Raw genomic sequence first — 22,472 nt, 5'->3', positions numbered from 1 at the left:
ATTTCAAATGATCACAACAGTTTATACTACAGGAGAACAGGGTGCCAATTGGTTGGCAAGTTGACTCTGATTGACCAAGGAGTTTACATGGAGGAAGCACAGGGAACAATAGTAATTCAAATAAGTGCAAGGCTTGAATATATTCCTTTTGTTTCAGAGACCGGGTCCCTGTTTCTGAATGTTTGTCACTTCTAGCAAGTGTAAATGAGCCATGTTATGAACTTAACTGATTATCTTAAATTGGTTGTTAGTATAGCTATTAGCACACTCAGGATTGTCCAGCAAGTGCTGCTCAGTCATGGAATCACACCTAACAGTGGACATTTTGTTTTGGATTTGCAAGCATAGACTGATTGAGTACAGTCTCCTATAATATAAACTATTCTGATTGTTTGAAATTTAGCAATCTTGCATTTGTCCTGGTGAGTTTAAGATGAAAAGATTCAGTAACATGTTTCTCTCTTCAGCAATATTCAAGTTCTCTGCTACCAAATCATATCATAATAGATGAGAAAAAAGATTTGAAGTAGCCAGTGTCTCCTTTATATAGACAATGACAACAGCTTGCATTTATATTTTGCCTTTGCCTATTGTTGGATTATTCCAGTTTTATAGATTGGGAGGGGTCATGTGTGTTATGCTAAGTACAAGTGGAGAGTAGTGCACCTCTGGAACGTATTGCCAGCTGATGTTTTGGGTTCAGGTTCATTGAACTCCTTTAAGAGGGAGCTGAATGGTTCCTGACTGGGCCTGTGATCATAACAAAGGTTTACAGATGATACATCGTCTATTTAATCTCCTGGACTGCTTTTGACAGTTTGAGGGGGCAGATAGAGGAATTTTCCATATCAGTTTCTGCCCTATCGACCCTGTTTTTTTTTGTCTGTTCGAGGAGATTACATGGCTGTGGGAATGGTGTGGGTTATGTGACTGGAAATTGATAATTCAGGCCTATGAATGTGGGGCAGGCTTGATGGAGCAGCTGGTGTTATTCTAGCTATCGGTCTGTACATCTGTTTGTTAATGTCTCATGTAAAGAGTCTACGAAGGGATATAAATAGCTTAAGTGAGTGGGCAAAAATTGGGCAGATGAAGAAAGGAAGTTTTACTGCAGCTGCACAGAGCCTTGGTGAGACCACATCTGGAATACTGCATACAGTTTTGGTCTCCTTATTTGATAAAGGATATAATTGTGTTAGAAGCAGTTCAGGGAAAGTTCACTCGACTCATTCCTGGGATGAAGGGCCTATCTTATGAAGAAAAGTTGAACAGGTTTGGCCTATACCCACTGGAGTTTAGAAGAATGAGAGGTGATCTTGTTAAATATATTGAGGGAACCTTGTAGGATGGATACTGGAAAGATGTTTCCTCCTGTGGGAGAGACGAGAAGTAAGGCACACAGTTTAAGAATAAGAAATCACCCTTTGCAGATGGAATTGAGGAGAAATTTTTCTCTCTCAGTTAGTACATGGAATTCTCTTTCCCAGAGAGCAGTGGAGTCTGGGTCATTGAACTTACTTGAGGCTGAGTTAGATTTTCAATAGACAAGGGAATCAAGGATTATGAGGAGGGCAGACAGGAAAGTAGAACTGAGACCACAATTAGATCAGCCATGATCTTATTGAATAATGGAGCAGACTGAGAGGGCTGAATGGCCTACTCCTGCTCCTAAGTCCTATGTTCCTATGTCCCGTAGGCATAAGGAAGATTAACTTGAGTGTACAGACTGGCCAATAAATTTACTTCTTAAATGACAAGACTTTTCAGGCATATTTACACTCCTACTGTAGTGCTGGTATTTAGTGCTCTCAATCTGGATTCGGGGCCAAATCTAGCATTGGTGTGAAGCTTCCTGGAGGAGAAACCTCATCTACTTTACTCTGGAATCAGAGTGGACCTGTTCACACTACAGTCTGATACCTGGGCTGGATTTTATTGTCCACCCCCAACCTGGTCCCCAATGCAGACATTCAGGGGTTGGGTAAGTCACCCACTCTCCCATCCATCCTTAGGCCTATGTTGTGGTCCCTAAGTGGCCAGTTATTGCCCACTTGAGGCCCTCAATCCACCTCCACTGCCTTAATACATTGGACAGTGGCAGGCCAGCAAGACTGGAAAATCTGCTTTTACAACAAATTGGCCTCCAATCCCCACCTCGTCTCCCCCATTGCTAGCCCCGCACCCCCCAATAGCACCCCCCCCAACACACACACACCCTCACAAGCTCCATAATTCTTCTCTGTTCAAAACTCCAGACTTAACTCTTTCAAGTGGCCATGTCTTCTTTATCCATGGATCTGTTTGCAGTCCCAGCAATACCCACTACTGAGTTCTGGCATTGCGGGGCCTGCTAGAGCCGCCAGTCAATCTGATTAGCCGCCTGATCTCAAGGGCAGGAGTTCCTCCCACTGAGAGGCAGAAGTCCAACCCTCAGCTTGTTTCGGCCACCTGGAGGGTGTTGTTGCTGCAGAGCGGCCTCCTTTAATGTTGGTTGATTTGGAACTGACTTTTCTTCCAGGGAGGTTTGGTAAGCTCCTGCTAATCATCTCATGTACTCAACAAAATCGAATTATCTAAGATCTTGTATGTAGCACCGTAAACAGCACATCACATTCAGAAATCTAGTGTTCAGAGAACATAGATTATCAGATCATTGGAATTAAGCAACTTTGGCTAGAAATTTCATCAGAGATTGACTATTTCACCAGAAATGTGGCAGAAATTTAAGGTACGTGTTATACAACAGGAATTCCCCCTACACATCTGGTGAAATGGGAGCAACTCCAAGAGAATTCCTGACCCAGAGCCATAGACGCATTTCGGCACAGAAGGAGGCCATTCAGCCCATTGGGCCCACACTGGTTCTCTTTAGAGCAAGCCTGTCAGCCCCATTGGCCCACTCTATCCCTGTGGTCTTTTAACTCTCCGCAAGCTTAGCGCTGGTACATTGCAGAAACTCATTTGCCTGACTACCAGCCTTATGATTTACCTGTGCCCTGTGTTGACTTTTCACCACAATGGCAAGCTCGGTAGTCAGTAATTCTTACTGGGCTTTTGGCAACACGCGTTCAAGGAGGGTCACACAGTCTATCCAAATCATTCTACCGTCCTAGTTGTCTCCACAATTTTGTTTTGTTCCTTGCACAAAGGCATCGCTTTCCGGGAAAGCGCCCATCCTCAGCTCTGCTGAGATGCTGGTAGTGAGTATCTATTTGGAACCACTGCACTCTGGACGGTAACTCATTGTCGCTCTTTGATGCGATCAAGTCGGCAACTCTCTGAGGCGGGTCTTCTCCCCGAATGAGGGGTGTAAATCCTGCCTGCAGCCAACTTAAATGGATGCGGGGCAGCCGGTAACAGCAGGGAACACCCGCCATCTGTAAAATTCTGTCCCTGGTCCTGGGGGCTCCGGCACTCAGACAGGTGGGCCTGCTCACCCCCAGAAGTGGGCACGTCTCAAGGTGGTGCTGCTGGGGCCATAGGTGGGCTGGCAGCTCGGGCCTCCTCCCAAGCGAGAAGCAGAAATCCCACCTCCAGCCAATTAAGGGGATGTATTCCCCATTGACTCCTTGGGTGGTAGGCCAGGAAACCCTACCATCCGAAAAATCCTGCCCATGATGATCTGCTTGCGACCGAAGTCCTTTTAACTTCAGAAAAGGAAATTGATAGATCTGACTCCTAACTCGGCAACTCTATGAACAAGGCTTCTGTTCTGAAACTTTCTGGCAACGTGCAGTCCAGTTAATCTTGTCATCCAAGGGGACAGCTAGGAGCTTAAACAGCAATGAAGTCCACGGATACCTGCCTCAAAATCTGCCCAAGGTCATGAACAGAAAAGCACAGTAAGATCCAAAGCCCCAAAAGCCTAGCATGAATTTGACATGTAAAGATAATAGTAAGGCCAGATTAAAGGATGTGCTCTATGGGATGATGAATAAGTTTGTTTTCAAAATGGAATTCCTGTATATTTATTACTTGCAGAGTCATCAATACCTAAAAAAGGACAGAAAACGACAAATATTGTGTCTAAAATTAGTTTTGAAAAGAGTATTGATATGGGGAAATGATTTGTTAGGACTTAACAATTAAACACAGTGGGGGCAATTTCCAATATTTGACAAATGACACCACCCCTACTAAAACCACAAGAGGAAACATCCTCCTATCAAGTGTCCTCAGGATCTTATATGTTTCAATAAGATCACCTCTCATTCTTCTAAACTCCAATGGATACAGGCCCAACCTGTTCAAACCTTCCTCATAAGATAACCCTTCATCCCAGGAATGAGTCAAGCGAACCTTCTCTGAACTGCTTCTAGTGCAATTATATCCTTTTTCAAATAAGGAGACCAAAACTGTGCACGGTGCTCCAGGTGTGGTCTCACAAAGGCCCTGGACAACTGCAGTAAAATCTCTCTACTTTTAGATTGCATTCCCCTTGCAATAAACACCAACATTCCCAGTTACCTTTCTAATCAAAGCATAAAAGCAAAATGCTGGAAATCTGAGCCAAAAACAGAAAGTGCCGGAGAAACTCAGCAGGTCTGACAGCGTCGCTGGAGAGAAGGAAGGATCATACGGACCCGAAACACTAACTCTGTTTCTCTCTCCACAGATGCTGACAGGCCTGCTGAGTTTTTCCAGCATTTTCTGTTTTTGTACCTTTCGAATCACTTGCTCTACCTGCATACTAACTTTTTGTGATCCATGTACCAGGACACCCTCTGTACCACCAAGTTCTGCAATCTCTCTCCAATTAAGTAGTATACTGTTTCTTTATTCTTCCTGCCAATGTGGGCAAGTTCACATTTTCTCACATTATACTCCATCGGCCAAATTGTTGCCCATTCACTTAACCTATCTATACCCATTTGCACTCTCTGCCTCCTCTTGACAACTTACTTTCCTACCTATCTTGGTGTCATCGACAAATTTATCATTCAGTCCCTTCATCCAAGTCATTGATCTAGATTGTAAATAATTGACAGTAATTTAGAAACCACACAGTTAGCCCCTAGGTAGTCAGTCAAGGTTGATTTCTTTTTTTTAATTCATTCACGGGCCAGAATTTATTGCCCATCCCTAGTTGCCCTTGAGAAGGAGATGGTGAGCTGCCTACTTGAACCGCTGCAGTCCATGTGGTGTAGGCGCACCCAGAGTGCTGTTAGGAAGGGAGTTCCAGAATTTTGACCCAGCGACAGTGAAGGAACGACGATTAGATCACATCAGTTGGATCAGATCTGACTGGGAATAATCTGCTTCCAGAGGGAATTCTCCTGTGGATGCTCTGACTCTTGATGGTACTGTGCTGATGAGGATTCTGCGCCTCTTGTAATCCTTTGGCTGCACCATAGCTGCCCTCATGCCCAATCCTCCTGTACCCCTTGATTGGTTTAAGGAGTGCATGATCTGTCTCTGATTAGTCCACATTAAGCTGAGCTTTGTCCACGGTATCATGTATAGCTGGTTTATCCCTACACGACTTTCCTGCACATACTTGCTTAACCAGCAGATGCACCTGCCTTTTGCTTTGTTCAAGCTTCAGTTGTCTCCCAGGTGGTTGTGCAACCACTTCCGAGTCTTGAGTTACTGTCTGTATCAGACATAACTGCAGTGGTCCTTCAGAAAGGACAGTTTGGCAAGCCACAATGTGTTTTGAGAATTTTCAGCACAATCCCAATGCACCTTTGCATCAAGTTCAACCAGATCTTTATGATTATTCTTACACTACCTGCACAGTGACAGCATGGGAACTCACACCTCCTCGAAGAAAAGTTAAACGGACTTGAAACGTTAACTCTGTTCCTCTCTCCGCAGATGCTGAATTTTTCCAGCATTTTCTACTTTTTTTCTCATTTTCCCTTGGTTTGTTTTAACAGATTATCACAACATTGGAAAATTTGGTTCAAATGAACCGAGAGAGAGCTCATCCTGATGCTCCAATGAAGTTCCTGCAGCTCATTCAGCTCCTGCGTTCGGCAACTTTGGAAAACCTTCAAAGCATTTGGGAAAAAGGTGCAGGCAGTTCACACCACAGGTGAATAAGGGGGCAGGGAATAGTGGGGGGATTGGGGCACTGGAGGTAGATTAAGCACCTTAATGCAGCTTGGCTTCAACACTACATCCTTGCAGGTGTTTTCTCATGATTGCTGCAGTTGTGCATTTGACCTTGTAAGTTGGTGAGGGGTCTCCTTATTCTGAGAATTCCTGCTTCCTGGCTCAACCTTGACTGGGAAGCAGTGTGAGCTCAGGTGCATTCACCTCCAGATGGGTGCAACTTAGCTCACGCTGGGCAGTGGGTGTGTGGAAGGGTGATAGTGGGGGGTTGTGGAGGGATTGGAAGCAGCTCTAGTCCCTGAAGAACAGGTAAGAAATTTTGAGATCAGGCCCCTCACGTGAGGGGAGAGGGGTGGTGTTACGGTGTCAGGTGGTGGGGGTGGGGTGGCGGGCGGGGGTGGGGGGTGGGGGGGGGTGGTGGTGGGTGGTGTTGGATTATGGAGCCTTGGGGACAAATTTAGAATCTGGACAAGTTCCTATGATTGGACGTTCGCAGATTTTGCAGCTCCAAGAGGAAAGCTGGGCTCTGAGATTAATTCATAGTGATGTGGCTGTCACAAGAGCACAAGAATCGGGAGCAGGAGTAGGCCATTCAGCCCCTCGAGCCTGCTCTGCCATTCAATAAAATCTTGGCTGATCTGATTATGGCCTCAACTCCACTTTCATGTCTGCCCCCCATAATCCTTGACACCCTTGAAGATCAAAAATCTATCTCACGCAGACTTGACGATATTCAAAGATCCAGCACCCACTGCTCCCTGGGGAAGAGAATTCCACAGATTAACGACCCTCTGAGAGAAAGAAATTCTCTTCATCTCAGTCTTAAATGGGAGATCCCTCATTTTTAAACTGTGTCCTCTGGTTCTACTCTCCCTCTCATGGGGTAAGCTGTCCATGGGTACTCTGTAAATGAGGCAGTCTTCCTCTGAATCTGTAAAGTCCATTTTGTGTTTATACCCATCCAAAATGTACAATGATCATTATGGCTCACTTCAAGGCCATTCACCCCATCATGTTGTGATAGCTCTTTGCTAGAATAATCCAGATTGAAATCCATGAGCTGGCTCTCTCCTCATAGCTTTGTAGCTTCCTCTGCTCCAAATACTTATTTGCATTTCTTTTCAAAGATCCCTAATTCAATTATTCCAAGGTGGAGCATCTCATACTCCAACAACACTAAATAAATTTCTCCTAATCTTCCGCTCACTCTCTTAGTGACAACTTTAGAGGCTTGTGCCATTTAGTTCCAGGCCAAAGAAAATAGACTTTGGGCACCGCAGAAAGGAAATGGATATTTGAACTGGGAGGGAGTGCAGCACAGAATCACCAGAACTACACCGGATAACAGATGGTCAGGTTATGAGGACAGGTTGCATAGATGAGGCATGACGGTGGTGTAGTGGTAATGTCACTAGACTAGTCACCTCGAAGTCCCAGGCTAATATTCTGGGGACAAGGATTCAAATATCATCGTGGCAGCTGGTGGAATTTGAATTCAAGTAATAATCTGGAATTGAAAAGCTAGTCTCAGTAATAATGAGCATGAAAACATTGTCAATTGTTGTGAAAAAAACTCCAACTGGTTCACTAATGTCCTTGTGGGAAGGAAATCTGCCATCCTTACCTGGTCTGGCCTACATGTGACTCCAGACCCACTGCAATGTGGTTGACTCTTAACTGCCCTCTTAAATGGTGTGGCAAGACACTCAGTTCAAGGGCAATTAGGGATGGGCAACAAATGCTGGCCCTGCCAGTGATGCCCACATCCCATGAACGAATAAAGGAAAATGTATTGAAGTGTAGAAGATTAAGTGGTGATCCTATTGAAATGTTCAAGGTTGATAGGATAGATCAAGAGAAACTATTTCCTCTGGTAGGGAGAGTTTAGAATAAGTGGGCATTTCCTTAAAATAAGCAGCATAAAAACATAGAAAAATTACCACACAGAGGAGCTAATTTAGGGGTGAGCTCAGTAGCCATTCATTGACACAAAGAGTAACGACAATCTGAAACTCCCTCCCCACGATAAAGCTATTGAGGCTGAGGGTCAATTGGAAATTTCAAAACTGAGATTGATAGATTTTGTTAGACAAGGGTACTAGGGCATATGGAACCAAGGCGGGCAAATGGAATTAAGGTATAGGTTAGTCATGTGAATGGTGGAACAGGTTCAAGGGGCTGAATGTTCTTCTCCTGTTCCTATGTTCTCAATGTTTTTTTTTTTATCTGAAACTAGATGCTGGATTTGGGATACCTTACCAACTGCAGCAACCCCTGAAGCAATTCAGTTCATCCAAACAAAAATTGAGCAGGGAGAACTCCAGCGCGAGGAAGCAGCCAAGGCTCTGATTTTTGTGCTACATTCCATCAAAGCTGACTGCCATGGTGTAGACAATGCGACGGTATGTCCTGACCTCCCCGATCATGTAATGATGTGCGTAGTAGAATAAGATGTTAAAGAGATATGCATGCAGTTTAGCATCCGCAACGGTTAACACATTTGTGTAAAACTCTCTGTTAGCTCTTTGTATAGCCCCTTTTCAAGTCCCAGTGTGCTTCTCAACAAACTGACCAGTTTTTGAAGGGCACTCACTCCGGTTACGTGGACACATGCAGCAGCCAATTCATGCACAGCAAGACCCCAAAAGCAACCATGATGTCAGGCATCTAGGCCCTAAGCTTTGGAAATCTCCAGCTCTTGACCTCCTTTGGGACACGCCTTAAAATGTATCTCTTTATCAAGTATTTGGCCACCTGTCCTCATGTCTCCTTCTTTAGATACTTGTCAATGTTTTTTAACCTGGTTTACAATCTTGTGAAGTGCTCTAGGACATCTTATCATTATAAAGGCAGTAGGTAAACACAAGCTGTTGTAAATGGGATGAATGACCAGATAATTTGTTGCTGGTGGCGTCAGTTAGTGGAGAAATATTGACCAGGTCACTGAGAGAATTACCTGACGTTCTTCAGACGGAGCCATACAATTTATTACGTCCACATGAATATAGCGCCTTGGCTTCTATCAAGAAACATTTGATAATGGAACACTCGTCATTACTCTGTTACAGACGGGCGGGTGGCGGTGGGGGGGAGGGGGAAGTAATTTAAACAGCCCTGATTTCTCTCCTCACCACCCATCCATAAACAGAAAGGTGCTTTTGAATTTTGATTTCTCCCTTTATAAGCAGTGGTGTATTTCCTAACCCCTCGGTTTTGGTGTGACCTAATTTTCCATTAATAACCCCACAGCAAATACGAGATAGGATGTACTTGGAGGGTTAGTTTATTTTACGCACACTCAAAAGGCGAGAGGAAGGCCCGCAATGTCCGCCAATCCCCACCCCCTTTTTGAATCCAAGCCGTAACAGAGGGATAAAGAAAAGAAAGAGGTACAGACAAAGACCACAGAGAAAATAAGAACTATTGTTTTACGTGAATTCAGAGTCCAGAATCAAAAGTCCAATGGTGTATTCTTCACAGAGGTCAGCAAGCTGAAACTGATGCTGGATAATCTACTTTTCCAGAAGAGATGACTTCCACAATGACATGGGTGGGCATGCAGAGGTGAATTAGTGTTGTAGGCAATGATACAGAAGTTCCAGCAGAAGCAGCATAAACGGGGACCAGGCATTCAAACCCGGTCAGAGCCCTTTTCTGAGCTGCTGCTTGGTGGATGGGAGATGTCAGACTGACTGGTGGTGCAGCCAAACAGGAAACTGGTTCTCCCAGCTAGGCTCCCACTTCTCCACTTTGGTTTGGATAAAGGATGTATATTCTTGAAAGTGTTAATGTTTCAATCAACAGACTGGCAGTCTTCGTTGGCCAGGCCTAGCTTAATAAATGTAAATGGCCTTTGCATAATCCCCTTGTGTGTTGGTCTTCTGCAGCTCACTAGGTCATTAATGCCTCTTCAGAGATAGTAGGGTAGTCAGCTTCTCTGAATGCCAGAAAGTTCTTTTTGTTGAAAAAAGAGACATATTTTGTCAAAGCTTTTTGTCTTGCACTCCATCAGGACAATTGACCAGAAAATAACAATGTCAGGGGAAACAACTTATTTCTACTGTATGAGAAGAGAGTGTTGATTGATTGGCAAGTGAACTCTGACTGGTAGAGGCATTGCCATGGAGACTGCACCAGTTGATGGTGACTAACAGTTAACTGCCAAGAATTATTTGAAATTTAAACTAGGCAATTTGACTCTGATTGGTCAAGACATTGCCCTGGGGGATGGACTGCCCCAGCAAATGGCTATCACTTATTTTGTTTGGCTGAAACAGGCGTAATGTGTGTACATGTTCTTTCTGTCTGCAAAGAACAGGGTCTGTGTATTAATATATGTAGCTTCCAGTACGCACAAATGCACCAAATTGCGAGCCCGTCTGACTAACTTAAATTGATTGTCAGCACAATTCTTAGCACACTGAGGATAATTCATTAAACATAATCCAATCGCGGAATCACATCTAATGTTGGACACTGTGTTTTGAGTTTTCCAAGCATAGGCTGGTTGGGTACGGTCTGTACCTTGCCTGTTGTGGACAGCGGCTGAGACATGCTGGTTGATACGATCTACCAGTCTTTGGGATGAACGGCCTACATACCCAGCATCACACTGGCTCTCAAATTCATTTACCACATTACTCATTTGTGTGATAGGCAGAACGTCTTTTTAGCTTGACGGCAACACACTGTTAGTGGTGAATACCACTCATGTTGCTACTACATAGTGGCAGCGTGAAACAGCTAGCTTCACCGGTTGCTCAAATTTTTGAGATACCTTGCCTATCCAGGGTAATCTGAGGTAGACTGGGCACTTTTCAGGGCCGAAAGTGACAGCCTTAGACCCGTTCATAAGTTTGTGTGATATACAGCGTGAAATGATCTGACCAGGGTGGCCATTATCCCGCAGGATTTCTTTGATATGCCTTATTTCCGCATCAAGCTTGCATGGTGAGCAGCAGGTGGAAGGGCAAGGTATCTCAAAATTTTGAGAAACAGGCAAAGCTAGCGGTCTCTGCAATCTCTCACCATTTAGATAATACACTTTTTTATTCTTCCTGCCAAAATAGACAATTTCACATTTGCCCACATTTTAATCCATTATACTTCTACCTACAAGATTCAAAATTGTTTGTTGAAGTTTCCTTTTTGGTAGTTGTGATACGTCTTACACAAATATATACTTTGGAAAATATACATATATACAAAAATATATACAATATACTAAATAAATGTTAGGTTAGCGCCAATGTCACCTCTGAGTTAGAAGTAGTTAACATCCCACTGTAGATACTTGAGCACAAACCTAGGCTGACATCTCCAAGGCCATGCTGAAGGAGTGCTGCAATGGCAGAAATGCTGTCTTTTGGATGCAACTTTAAATTCATGTCCCCATCTACTCTCTCAGGTGGATGTAAAAGATCCCATGGTCCTATTCAAATAAGAACAGGGGACATTTCCCTGGTGTCCTGGGGCCAATATTTATCCCTCACCCAACATGACTAAGAACAGTTATCTGTTCATCAGCACTTTGCTGGTTATTGGAGTGCTCAAATTGGCTATTGTGGTTCCTACATTTACAACAGTGCTTACGCTTCAAAGGTACCTCACTGGCTTTAACATGCTTTGAGAGGTCCGGTGGTTGTGAAAGGTGCTATATAAATGCAAGTCTTTCTTTTTTTCTTTCCTTTTAGAGAATGTCTCATTTTAACATTACGTTTGGCTTGTTTTCTGACACACTGCAGTGATGAAAGATTCTATCGCCAAGTATTATAGCAATTTATTTTTAAATTTTGAAGAGCATTGGGTCTTGACAAATTAATCTTGAACTAAGATGCTGTGGGTAAGATGGAATTGTACCGACCAATGTCTTCCAGCCAGCTGGAGTAAATAGGACCAGAACACCTAATATGTAACAGGTTGGCTTCAGGGGTGTTGTAGCCCCTTCTGTAAGGAGGGCCTCGGTTAAAACAAATCAAAAAGGAATATCACCTTCCAGCTTCCATCCCACATCCCTTGCCCTCACTCGACATCACCATGCCCCCACCCCACTTTAAATGGGGTCTAATTCTGCCCTTCAAAATGCCAGCTCCCTCCAAAATTACATCAGGTCCCTATGAGGTTGAGGACACAGGAATTTGCAGGGTAGGGAGGGAGTCCTACCTCCGCTTGTGGTGCCCTTGTACAGACCACAAATTGTACACCCCAGCTCGCAGGCCCTGTTGTCAATGGGGATTCTAAACCCAAATGGTTCATTGTCCGCACTTACTCCTCCACTCCTCACAGCCTTGTGCTGAGGAAACCTTCCTCTTATCTCAAGTCTGCATGTACTTCAATACACATTGGCCAAAATTTTACACTCCCTCTCCCCAACATCCACCCCCCACCCGGCGTGTTCTGAGTTGGGGGGTAGAGCTTGAAATTGCATGGACAGGATTCCCTCCGGGTTCCTGGCCCCCCGATCTGGTAGTGATCTTACGCAGGGGCAGGCAGGGCCTCAAAGGGGAAGCCCACCTTTGCTCCTATTAAGCCCCTAAAATGCTCCGATCGCCCTCTTGGTGACCCTCCAGGCCTTCCCTACCCTCCTTGTCCTGGGACACCTGCCACTAACTGTCCTCCGGTTCTTGGGACTTAGTGCCAGGCAGCTCCCTGCCGTGCCTCTTCCAGCCACTGCAGCGCTGTGCCTGGAGGGACTGGTGATCTGCCGACCAATCAGATTGGCCGGCAACTCTCCAGGACAGGGCTTCCTCCAGAGTGAGCAGCAATCAATGCTTGTTAGAGCGTAACATGGCATTGGGTCTGTGGGAGTCAGCAGGGATGTGGTCCCCACCAACCCTTCGAATGAATACAGCCCCTTGTGATTTCTGGTTTCTCATAAAGTGACAGCAAAATGTTTCTGCTTCCCCCCAAGGTTCTGCTGTCCAGCCCTTACATGCAGAGAGACCCCTTCCTTCGCAGAGTCACGTTGCTTGCTTATGGAACGTTGGTCCACAAATATTGCGCAGCTCTCCGGGTTTGCCCTGATGAAGCTCTCCAGGTACGTGAGTATCAGAAAAGTAGTGGTGGATTTTCACCTGGACGATGACTCAAGGGAGCAGATCGATAGAATAGACAACAAAGAACAAAGAAAAGTACAGCACAGGAACAGACCCTTCAGCCCTCCAAGCCTGCGCTGATCATATTGCCCGTCAAACTAAAACATTTTGCATTTCCGGGGTCCGTATCCCTCTATTCCCATCCTATTCATGTATTTGTCAAGCTGCCTCTTAAACACCACTATCGTACTTGCTTCCACCACCTCCTCTGGCAGCGAATTCCAGACACTCACTAACCTCTGCGTAAAAAACCTGCCCCGCACATCTCCTCTAAAGTTTTCTCCTCTCACCTTAAATCTATGTCCCCTAGTAATTGACTCTTCCACCCTGGGAAAAAGCTTCTGACTATCTACTCTGTCCATGCCACTCATAATTTTGTAAACTTCTATCAAGTCGCCCCTCAATCTCCATTGCTCTAGTGAGAACAATCTGTGTTTCTCCAACCTCTCCTCATAGCTCATAACCTCCAGACCAGGCAGCATCCTGGTAAACCTCCTCTGCACCCTCTCCAATGCCTCCATATCCTTCTGGTAATGAGGCGACCAGACATCGGGAGGGTTCCATAACAGGCGGGCAACAGTCCACATTATAATACCTTTCGGATCTAACTGTAGTCTCCAACATGTCTTAAACATGCAGTCACTTATATCAAGCAGAAAAAGACAGCCATTGGCCACTTGCATTAGTGGCAATTTCAAAGTTACCAATTAAAGATTTATTTGAGGCAGAAACAGCTGCACTTACACGTCTTAGTGAGATACGCTAAATGCAAGAGCAATCCGTAAATTGCACCTCATTATTGTTCAGTTTCCTTTTGGATATTTAAATCCTTCTCATTCATTCACGTATGCTCTGCCAGAAGACAGCCCTTTGACTTACTGTCTCCTGATGCTTCATCCTGAGCTGTTTCCTTGGCTGTTGTTCCTCCCAGGGGTGGTTTGCCATTGTCTTCCACTCCCAAGGGCAGGATGAGGAGCCAGTCCCAATCTACCTCAGCCTGACCAGTAATCAACCCCACTCGGGGACATAGTTTAAGAATAAGAGACCTCCCTTTTAAGACAGAGATGAGGAGACATTTCTGTCTCTCAGGGAGTCATCAGAGTGTGGAATTCTCTTCCCCAGAAGGTAGCGAAGGCTGGCTCTTTAAGTTCCAGGCTGAGTTAGAAACATTTGTTTTTATACAAGGGTTATGGTGGGGGAGGGGGCATACAGGAAAGTGGAGCTGAGACCACAACCATATCAGCCATAATGGCAGAGCAGGCTCGAAGGGCCCAATGACATACTCCTGCTCCCAAGTCCTGTGTTCCTATGTTCAACACTAGCCATTTAGCCAGCTGAGCTAACCAGATCCCTTAAATATGCCAGCTCCCCCTTAGAGGTTTGGGATTATGATGTGTACTGAACACTGACTGCAGTTTAGTGAAACTGGTTGCATTGCACGCAGCGCTCTTTAGTTTATTCAATTGTGATCAGCCACATACTTGTTACTGTAATAGTGTTATTCCATTCTAATGGCCATCATGCAAAACACTCAGATAACATTCATATGAATGTAAGCATCATAAAAGGTGAGGACTGTAATATTAGAAACTAAGAACATAGGAATATAGGGGGAGGCCATTCAGCCCCTCGAGCCGATTCTGTCATTCAATCATGTCTTGCTTTCTCAACTGACCAGAAGAACCTGGTTTTTAAATTTTTCCATTGACCCCAGGGCCTCAACAGCTTTTTGAGAGACAGAGTTCCAGAGTTCAACTACTCTTTCTGTGTTGAAATGCTCCTTGACATCACCTCTGAACATCCCAGCTCTAACTTTAAGTTTATGTTCCCCGCCAGAGGAGATACTTTCTTCTCTAACTATCCTATCACCTTCTTTAGTCATCTCGAACTCCTCAACTTGATCACCCCTTTGGAGGAGGGGAAGCCAGGTGAGTCTACGCAATTTGTCCTAAGCATCATAGGTGCCATTCTCTATTCTCTACATTGACGTTCTGTCCTTTGCAGCCACTCCACAAGCTCGTTGTTGAGGCTGGCAGCGGAGACAATGAAGAGCAAACAATCCTCGGCCTCAAAGCCATTGGCAATGCAGGGCAGGTGGCAAGTCTGAAGCGCATCCAGAAACTCCTGCCGGGATTTGGGAACGTTGCCAGCAGCGTCTCAAACAGAATCCACGGGGAGGCCGTGATGGCATTACGCAACATCGCCAAGAAGGAGCCGCGCAAGGTGAGGCAAAATGGCGAATCTGCCCCTGGGTGCATTTTGAATGCGATTGGAAAAGCCGACTAGGGTAAACCATAAAGTAGGGCAAACCAGGAAGTTGTGATCAGCTATATAAATGGAAAATACTGGAAATACTCAACAAGTCAGGCAGCGTCTATGGTGAAAGAAGCAGAGTTAACATTTCAGATCGGTGACTTTTCATCAGAACTGGAAAATGTTGCCAATGTAACAGCCCTACAACCCTCCAAAATAACTGAGCTCCTCTGATTTTAGCCTCTTGAACCTCCTCAGTTTTCATCACTCCGCCATTAGCGACTATGTATTCAGCTGCTAAGGCCCAAAGCTTTGGAACTTCCTGCTTAAATCTCTTCATTTCTCCTCCTCCCTACCCCTTTTTCCTCCTTTAAGATGCTCCTTAAAACTTTTCATCATGTATATATTCAGATCATTGACCCTAATATTTCCTCAAATGGCTTGTCATCAAATTTTGTTTGATATCACTCCTATGAAGCACCTTGGGATGCTTTGAAGGCACCATATAAATGCAACTTGTTGTTGTTTAGAGCAACCACAGAGATATGGAACATTCTATCAATCCTCAGAGCACCCCCCACCCCCCAGCCCTCGCCCATATCAGGAGTGAGTATTGCCCCCCCGGGGCCGATTTCGAGCCTGATAGAGAGCCCAGACTAATCCTTGTCACAAAGACTGCAAGGCCCATGTTAGACTAAACTTGCTACCAATAGATCAAGTCTGCAGGGCTCATCCATGTGGCCCTTTATTTGTACCGAGGAAGGAAACATCACCATTTTCCAGCCTCATGGGATGTGGTCTTCGCTGGCTGGGCCAGCATTTATTGCTCATCCCTAGTTGCCCTTGAGAAAGTGGTGAGCTGAGCTCACTAAGCCATTTCAGAGGGCATTTAAGAGTCAACCACATTGCTGTGGGTCTGGAGTCACATGTAGGCCAGACCAGGTTAGGACAACAGATTTCCTTCCCTAAAGGGACATTAGTGAATCAGATGGGTTTTTACAACAATCAACAATGGTTTTATGGTCATCACTAGACTTTTAATTCCATATTTTTATTGGATTCAAATTCAAATTCCACCATCTGCTGTGGCAGGATTTGAACCCAGATCCTCAGAGCATTTCCCTGGGTCTCTAGATCACTGGTCCAGCAACAATACCAGTTGACTCCCCTTAAAAACTTCTAAAGGACCCTCCTGACAAATTGGACTTATAATGCACTAGGCTGGCACTAGGCCTACCACTCGTAGGATCCTTCAGCAGCCATCAACTGGAAAAACAGCTTCCTCTGAATCCAGGTGCAGCAATGGCAGCAACACTAACTGCCCCATCATTCTCCCATCACCAAACCATTCCGTGACTTACCCAAAGCCTCCTGCTGAGGGAAGCTGCTCAAAACCAGTTCCTCACATCAGTCAAGTTAGTAGAGACGGCAGCTGGTCCTGAGAATACACTTTAGGCCCGAGTTTCCAATTTCTATCAATCCTCAGGCCTCCTGCTTCAGGAGTACACTGCCCTTGGGGCATCGAGTCTCAGCCTGAAAACAGGTCCAGACTGCAGCCTCCATCCTAAAGAGTGCAAGGCCCCAAGTTTTGCAAACCTTTCTTCAATGAACCATGTCCTCTGTTGTCAGAGCTCATGCTTATGGCCTTCTTTGTGCTGAGAGTGTGCTCATTGTCAGAGCTTTGGATACGACATTAAACAGAGCCCCCTGTTCTCTCAGATGTACATAAAAGTCATCATGACACAACTTCAAAGAAGAACAGAGGCGGGGGGGGGGGTGGTTTCCCTGGTGCCCTAGCCAATATTTATCCCTCAACCAGCATCACTGAATAAAAACTGGTTCATTGCTGCTTGTGGGATCTTGCTGTGTGTAAATTTGGCTGCCGCATTTATTGCATGACAGCAATGAATGCACTTTAAGACGTACTAAATTAGCTGTGAAGTTCTTTGGGACATCCTGCTGAGAGGAAGGCACTATGTAAATTCAGGTCGTTCCATTTCGTTCCACCTGTATGATCAAGGTTGCATGTCCATACATCAGACCCAACTGAGCTGCGATCTCTTGGACAGGTACAAGCCATCACTCTTCAGTTATTCATGAACAAACGGATCCATGCTGAATTACGAATGAGGGCTTTCATTGTCTTGATGGAAACCAAGCCATCCTTGGCTTTAATTGCATCAGTTACTGACTCACTGGTCAGAGAGACCAACTTGCAAGTGACCAGTTTTGGTTATTCCTACATGAAATCTCTAGCAGAATCCTCGGCACCCGAACTCCAGTCGCTGTGAGTATAAAGAAGCCATGGACCATTGCACTGTAACTTGACCCATTAAAGCAAGAGCTTTCCTGCTAACAAAACTGCTTTTCACAGGGCCGCTAGTTGCAACCTCGCCGTCAAACGTTTGAACCAAAAGTGCAGCACACTCAGTTATCGGTACAGCAAAGGTTTGCATTTTGGAGCATTTAAAGGTAAGAAGCTAAAATCTATTGTTTCGTATCTTTTTCCTTTTCTTGCAAATGATGGAATAGGGAAAGAAATGGGAAATAAGTTATAATTCAAGCCAACACATCCAGCGACACAACTGAGGGAATGCTGTACTGTCAGAGGTACTGCCTTTCGGATAAGGCACTAAACCAAGGTCCCGTTTGCCCTCTCAGGTCACTACTTCAAATAAGAGGCAGGGGGTTCTCCCAATCTCCTGGTCAATATTTATCCCTGAATCAATATCACAAAAGCTGATGATCTGGTTATTTTCAAATAGCTCTTTGTGGTAGCTTGCTGTGTTCAAATTGACTGCCACGATTTCTACAACAGTCTCTTACATTACAGCATTTCAAAAAGGTTCCGCATTATGCGTAAAGTGCTTTGGCACTGTCCTGCGGCCGTGAAAGGTGCTTATAAAAAATGTATGTCTTTTTTCCGCTGTTACAATATTATTCCTGGGCCGGGATTTTCCGGCCCTGTCATGGTGGCACCTGCCGAAGGAGATTCCAGGGGCCTGGCCGAAAGTCCATTGACGTTCAGTGGGTGGGAGGTGGGGGGGGTATCAGACGATCTCGGTGGTGGGTGAGGCCGGAAAATCCCACCCTTAGTGTCCACCAAGCACTCCCTGGACAGAATTTTGAAGTCGAGGTGCGGGCACACACACCCAACCCCCATCGGGCACAAAATGATGTCAGGTGAGCATCCCAATGCCACCTTGCGCTCACGCCACATTTCGGCCGGTGGGCGCGCACCAGTGTCACAAGCGCGCCCGCCGACAATTAAGAAGACAATTAGATTTGTTGAGGTTCCAATTGTCCCTGATTTTTTGTGGTCCATCCGACCTTACGGTTGGCGGACGGGCAAACCTGCCAGGCGGGCTTTGCATTTTTGATGAAACCTCATCCAAGGGCGGGACGAGGTTTCCTTTATCAAATAAAAAAAAATATATGGGCAGAATTTTCATCGTGTATATGTTCAAGTGACTGATTCTGATGTATGGACCTATTTTTCCAGATTTTAAAATCTTTATTTAATTGTTTTGAAGTCTTCAGCCTACAGAGAGCTTTCATTCAGTGCTCCCCACCGTGCCCACACTTTCGTCAATGCCCACACTCCTCCCGCCCACCCCCCACCACCACCATCGCCTCCCCCCTCCCCACCACCCCCCCCCCCCCCCACCACCCCATCCCAACAGCGCTGAGCATTTCAGCCTGTGCTTCATGCTGGTCAGTTAGTTGACCAGCCAGCATGAAATTGCAGTCGGGGGCCGATTACAGGAGGCCGTCTGTTCCCGGCCGCTCTCGGCCTCGCCCATTGCGCCTGCAGGCTGACCTGAAAATCCTGCCCCAAGCTCTTGAACATACCAGTTAGGAGCAGGAGTGGGCCACTGGGTCCCTTGAGCTTTCTCGGTCATTCAATAACAGTGTGGCTGATCTGATTTTAACTCTACTCCACATTCCTGCCTACCCGCGGTAACCTTTCACCCCCCCCCCCATGCATATCGATAATCTACCTAGCGCTGTCTTAAAAATATTCAAAGACTCTGCCTCCACTGCCTTTTGAGGAAGAGAACTCCAAAGACTCAGGACCCTCTGAGAAAAATAAAATTCCTCATCTCTGTCTTAAAAGCTCATGGTGTGGGGATAACGTATTGGCATGGATAGAAGATCAATTAGCTAACAGGAAACAGAGAGTAGGCATAAATGGGTCATTTTCCGGTTGGCAAGATGTAATAAGTGGTGTGTCATAGGGATCAGTGTTGGGACTTATTTTCTGCAATAACCTTTAATGTGGCACCTTATCAAATATCTTCTGAAGATCTAAGTACAATGCATCCACCAGTTTCCCTCCATCCACAGCACATGCGACTCCCTCAAAGAACTCCAATAAATTGGTTAGAGACATGATCTCCCTTCCACAAAATCATGTTGGATCTGCCTGATTACCTTGACTTTTTTCTAAGTGCCCTGCTATAACATCTTTATTAATGGCTTCCGACATTTTCCCTATGACGGATGTTAAGCTATCTGGCCTGTAGTTTCCTGCTTTCTGTCTCCCTCCCTTTTTGAATAAAGGAGTTATCTTTGCTATTTTGCAACCTAATGGAGCCTTTCCCGAATCTAGGGAATTTTGGAAAATTAAAACCAACGCATCAACTATCTCACTAGCCACTTCTTTAAAAGCCTAGGATGAAGAGCATCAAGACCCAGGGACTAGTCAGCCCGCAACTCCAATAATTTGCTCAGTACCACTTCCTTGGCGATTGTAATTTTCTTGAATTCCTCCTTCCCATCCAATTTCTGATTTACAGCTATTTCTGGGATGTTATTGTATCCTCACGTCAGAACGGTTTTGAAATGCCGTGACCATTGAATCCTCCGTACTTTCTCACACTGCCGAATGTCCCACTTGTGCCATGAAAGCTCATGGAAATGCCTGCTTTCCCAGGAACTTCTTTAAAGCCTCGGACACCTGATCCAAAGCGTGTCTCTTTCCAAGAATCCAACTCCAGTTAAGACCAGGAGTCTATCCACATGTGGCACTTCAGCACAATCCAACTATTTGAAAGCAAGCACTGATCCAGAAATTTCCAAATAGGATTTCTGCAAACTGGGATATGTAGCGGAATTTTCTGGTCCTGCCCATCAGCGGGATTTTCCAGTGCCACCAAAGTCAATGGGCCTTTGGCTGGCTTGCCACATCCACCAAGATGGTACCAGCCACACCACAGCCAGAAAATCCCAGCCATAGTCTGTTAAATTCCATGGAATAACTATCCATCCTTCTAAATGTACCAAAGGCTGACCATGCCTTGCATGCATCTAACAGATCATCTTTCTTATAAATATTATTTATAGAGTTTATTAGATTATCCAAACCTTCCTCAGTGTCCAACAGATGAGCCTCTAGCTCCAAAAACACTTTGCGCCTTGTCCTGCTTTTGTTAAGAAGTGACAGTGCCAAAGCCATACTGAGTTTCCTCTTTGTTAAGGATGTAACCCGTGTCCATATATTGGCTTCATTTTTCCATTGGCCCATTAGGTTCAGATTCAGAGAATATCAGTGGAAAAATATACCCTGGCACTTTACACTTGGTTTTAGCTATTCTTCTCAAAAGTAATTCCAGTTACAGTCTTTTATCAGAAAAAAATATTCTTAGTTTCTAATCTTCACTTTTAGGCAACCATTCTCTGCTACCATGTCAAATGATACCAAGCCAGATGCTGAAGTACAAAACACGACAATTATTTTCCTTGATAGTAGGTTTATTCACAGCCTAATAGATCTCTGCCTCCTAATTACTAACTCAGTGTCCCAGCTGATTCTCTTTATATATGACCCCAGTACTTAATCCAACAATGCCTATCACTTGTGTATCTTTAACAATATTATCAATGAACCATTAACAATGTTCACAGAATCATACTTTACAGACATATACCCCCATCACCATCCCTGGCTATGTTCTCTCCCAGCAACACCAACCACCATGCTAAATGGGATTTATTCAGAACAAATCCAGCATCCATGAGGTGATGTGGGCCATCAGCAGCAGTGGAATTGTATTCCACAATATTGGAATTGTAACCTCATGGTCTGGCATATCACTCAATCCACCATTACCATCTAACTAAGGGACTAATCCTGGTTCAATGAAGATTGCAGGAGAGCATGCCAGGAGCAGCACCAGGCACACCTAAAATTTCTGGTGAAGCTACAGCACAGAACTACTTGCCAAACAACGGAAGCAGCATGTGATAGACAGCACTAAGTGATCCCACAACCAAATGATCAGATCTAAGCTCTGCAGTCCTGCCACACCTAGTGGTGAAGGGTAGTGGACAACTAAATAACAGGTAAAGGAGGTTCCACAAATAACCCCGTCCTCCTGAGGTCCCGAAGCCATATATGCCAGTCTTCAGTCGATTCAATTCACTCAATGTGCTATCAAGAAATGGCTAAAAGCACTGGATAATTCAAAGGCTATGGACCCTGACAATATTGCAGCAATAGCACTGAGGATTTGTGCTTCTGGACTTGCTGCACCCCTAGCTAAGCTGTTCCAGTACAGCTACGACACTGGCAGATGTGGCGAATTGCCCAGGTATGCTACACACCAAAAGCAGGATAATTTTTTTTTAAAATTCATACTCGGGATGTGGGCTTCACTGGCTAGGCCAGCATTTGTTGCGCATCCCTAGTTGCCCTTGAGAAGGTGGTGGTGAGCTGCCTTCTTAAACCGCTGCAGTCCATGTGGTGTAGATACACCCACAGTGCTGTTAGGATCATGCTAAATACTGCTCCATCAGTCCACCCTCAATAATCAGCAAAGTGATGGAAGGTGCCTCAACAATGCTATCAAGTGGCACTTACACAGCAATGACCCATTCACCAATACTTATTTTGGGTTCTGCAAGGGCCACTCAACTACCAATCTCATTACAGCCTTTGTTCAAACATTGATGGAAGAGATGACATCAAGAGATAAAGTGAACATGACTTGAAATCAAGGCAGCATTTGACTGAGCGTGGCATCAAGGAACCCAAGCAAAACTGAAATATGTTGGAATAGGAGTAAA

The 22,472-nt window shown here is 45.0% G+C and overlaps 1 protein-coding gene across 1 annotated transcript in view; it reads left to right on the top strand.

Annotated features, from left to right (window-relative positions):
* Positions 1–22,472, top strand: part of LOC121288980 (vitellogenin-like) — a 102,809-nt gene that overhangs the window by 27,175 nt on the left and 53,162 nt on the right. Inside the window, exons 8-13 of the mRNA XM_041207842.1 lie at positions 5,880–6,037; positions 8,294–8,459; positions 12,968–13,093; positions 15,156–15,374; positions 17,474–17,691; positions 17,779–17,876. Coding sequence (XP_041063776.1) covers positions 5,880–6,037; positions 8,294–8,459; positions 12,968–13,093; positions 15,156–15,374; positions 17,474–17,691; positions 17,779–17,876 — 985 coding nt within the window. The remainder of the gene's footprint in view (positions 1–5,879; positions 6,038–8,293; positions 8,460–12,967; positions 13,094–15,155; positions 15,375–17,473; positions 17,692–17,778; positions 17,877–22,472) is intronic.

This window comes from Carcharodon carcharias, chromosome 16, assembly GCF_017639515.1.
Source record: "Carcharodon carcharias isolate sCarCar2 chromosome 16, sCarCar2.pri, whole genome shotgun sequence".
Lineage (NCBI taxonomy): Eukaryota > Metazoa > Chordata > Chondrichthyes > Lamniformes > Lamnidae > Carcharodon > Carcharodon carcharias.
Note: the sequence above shows the minus strand (reverse complement) of the source record. Positions and strands in the feature narration are given on the sequence as shown.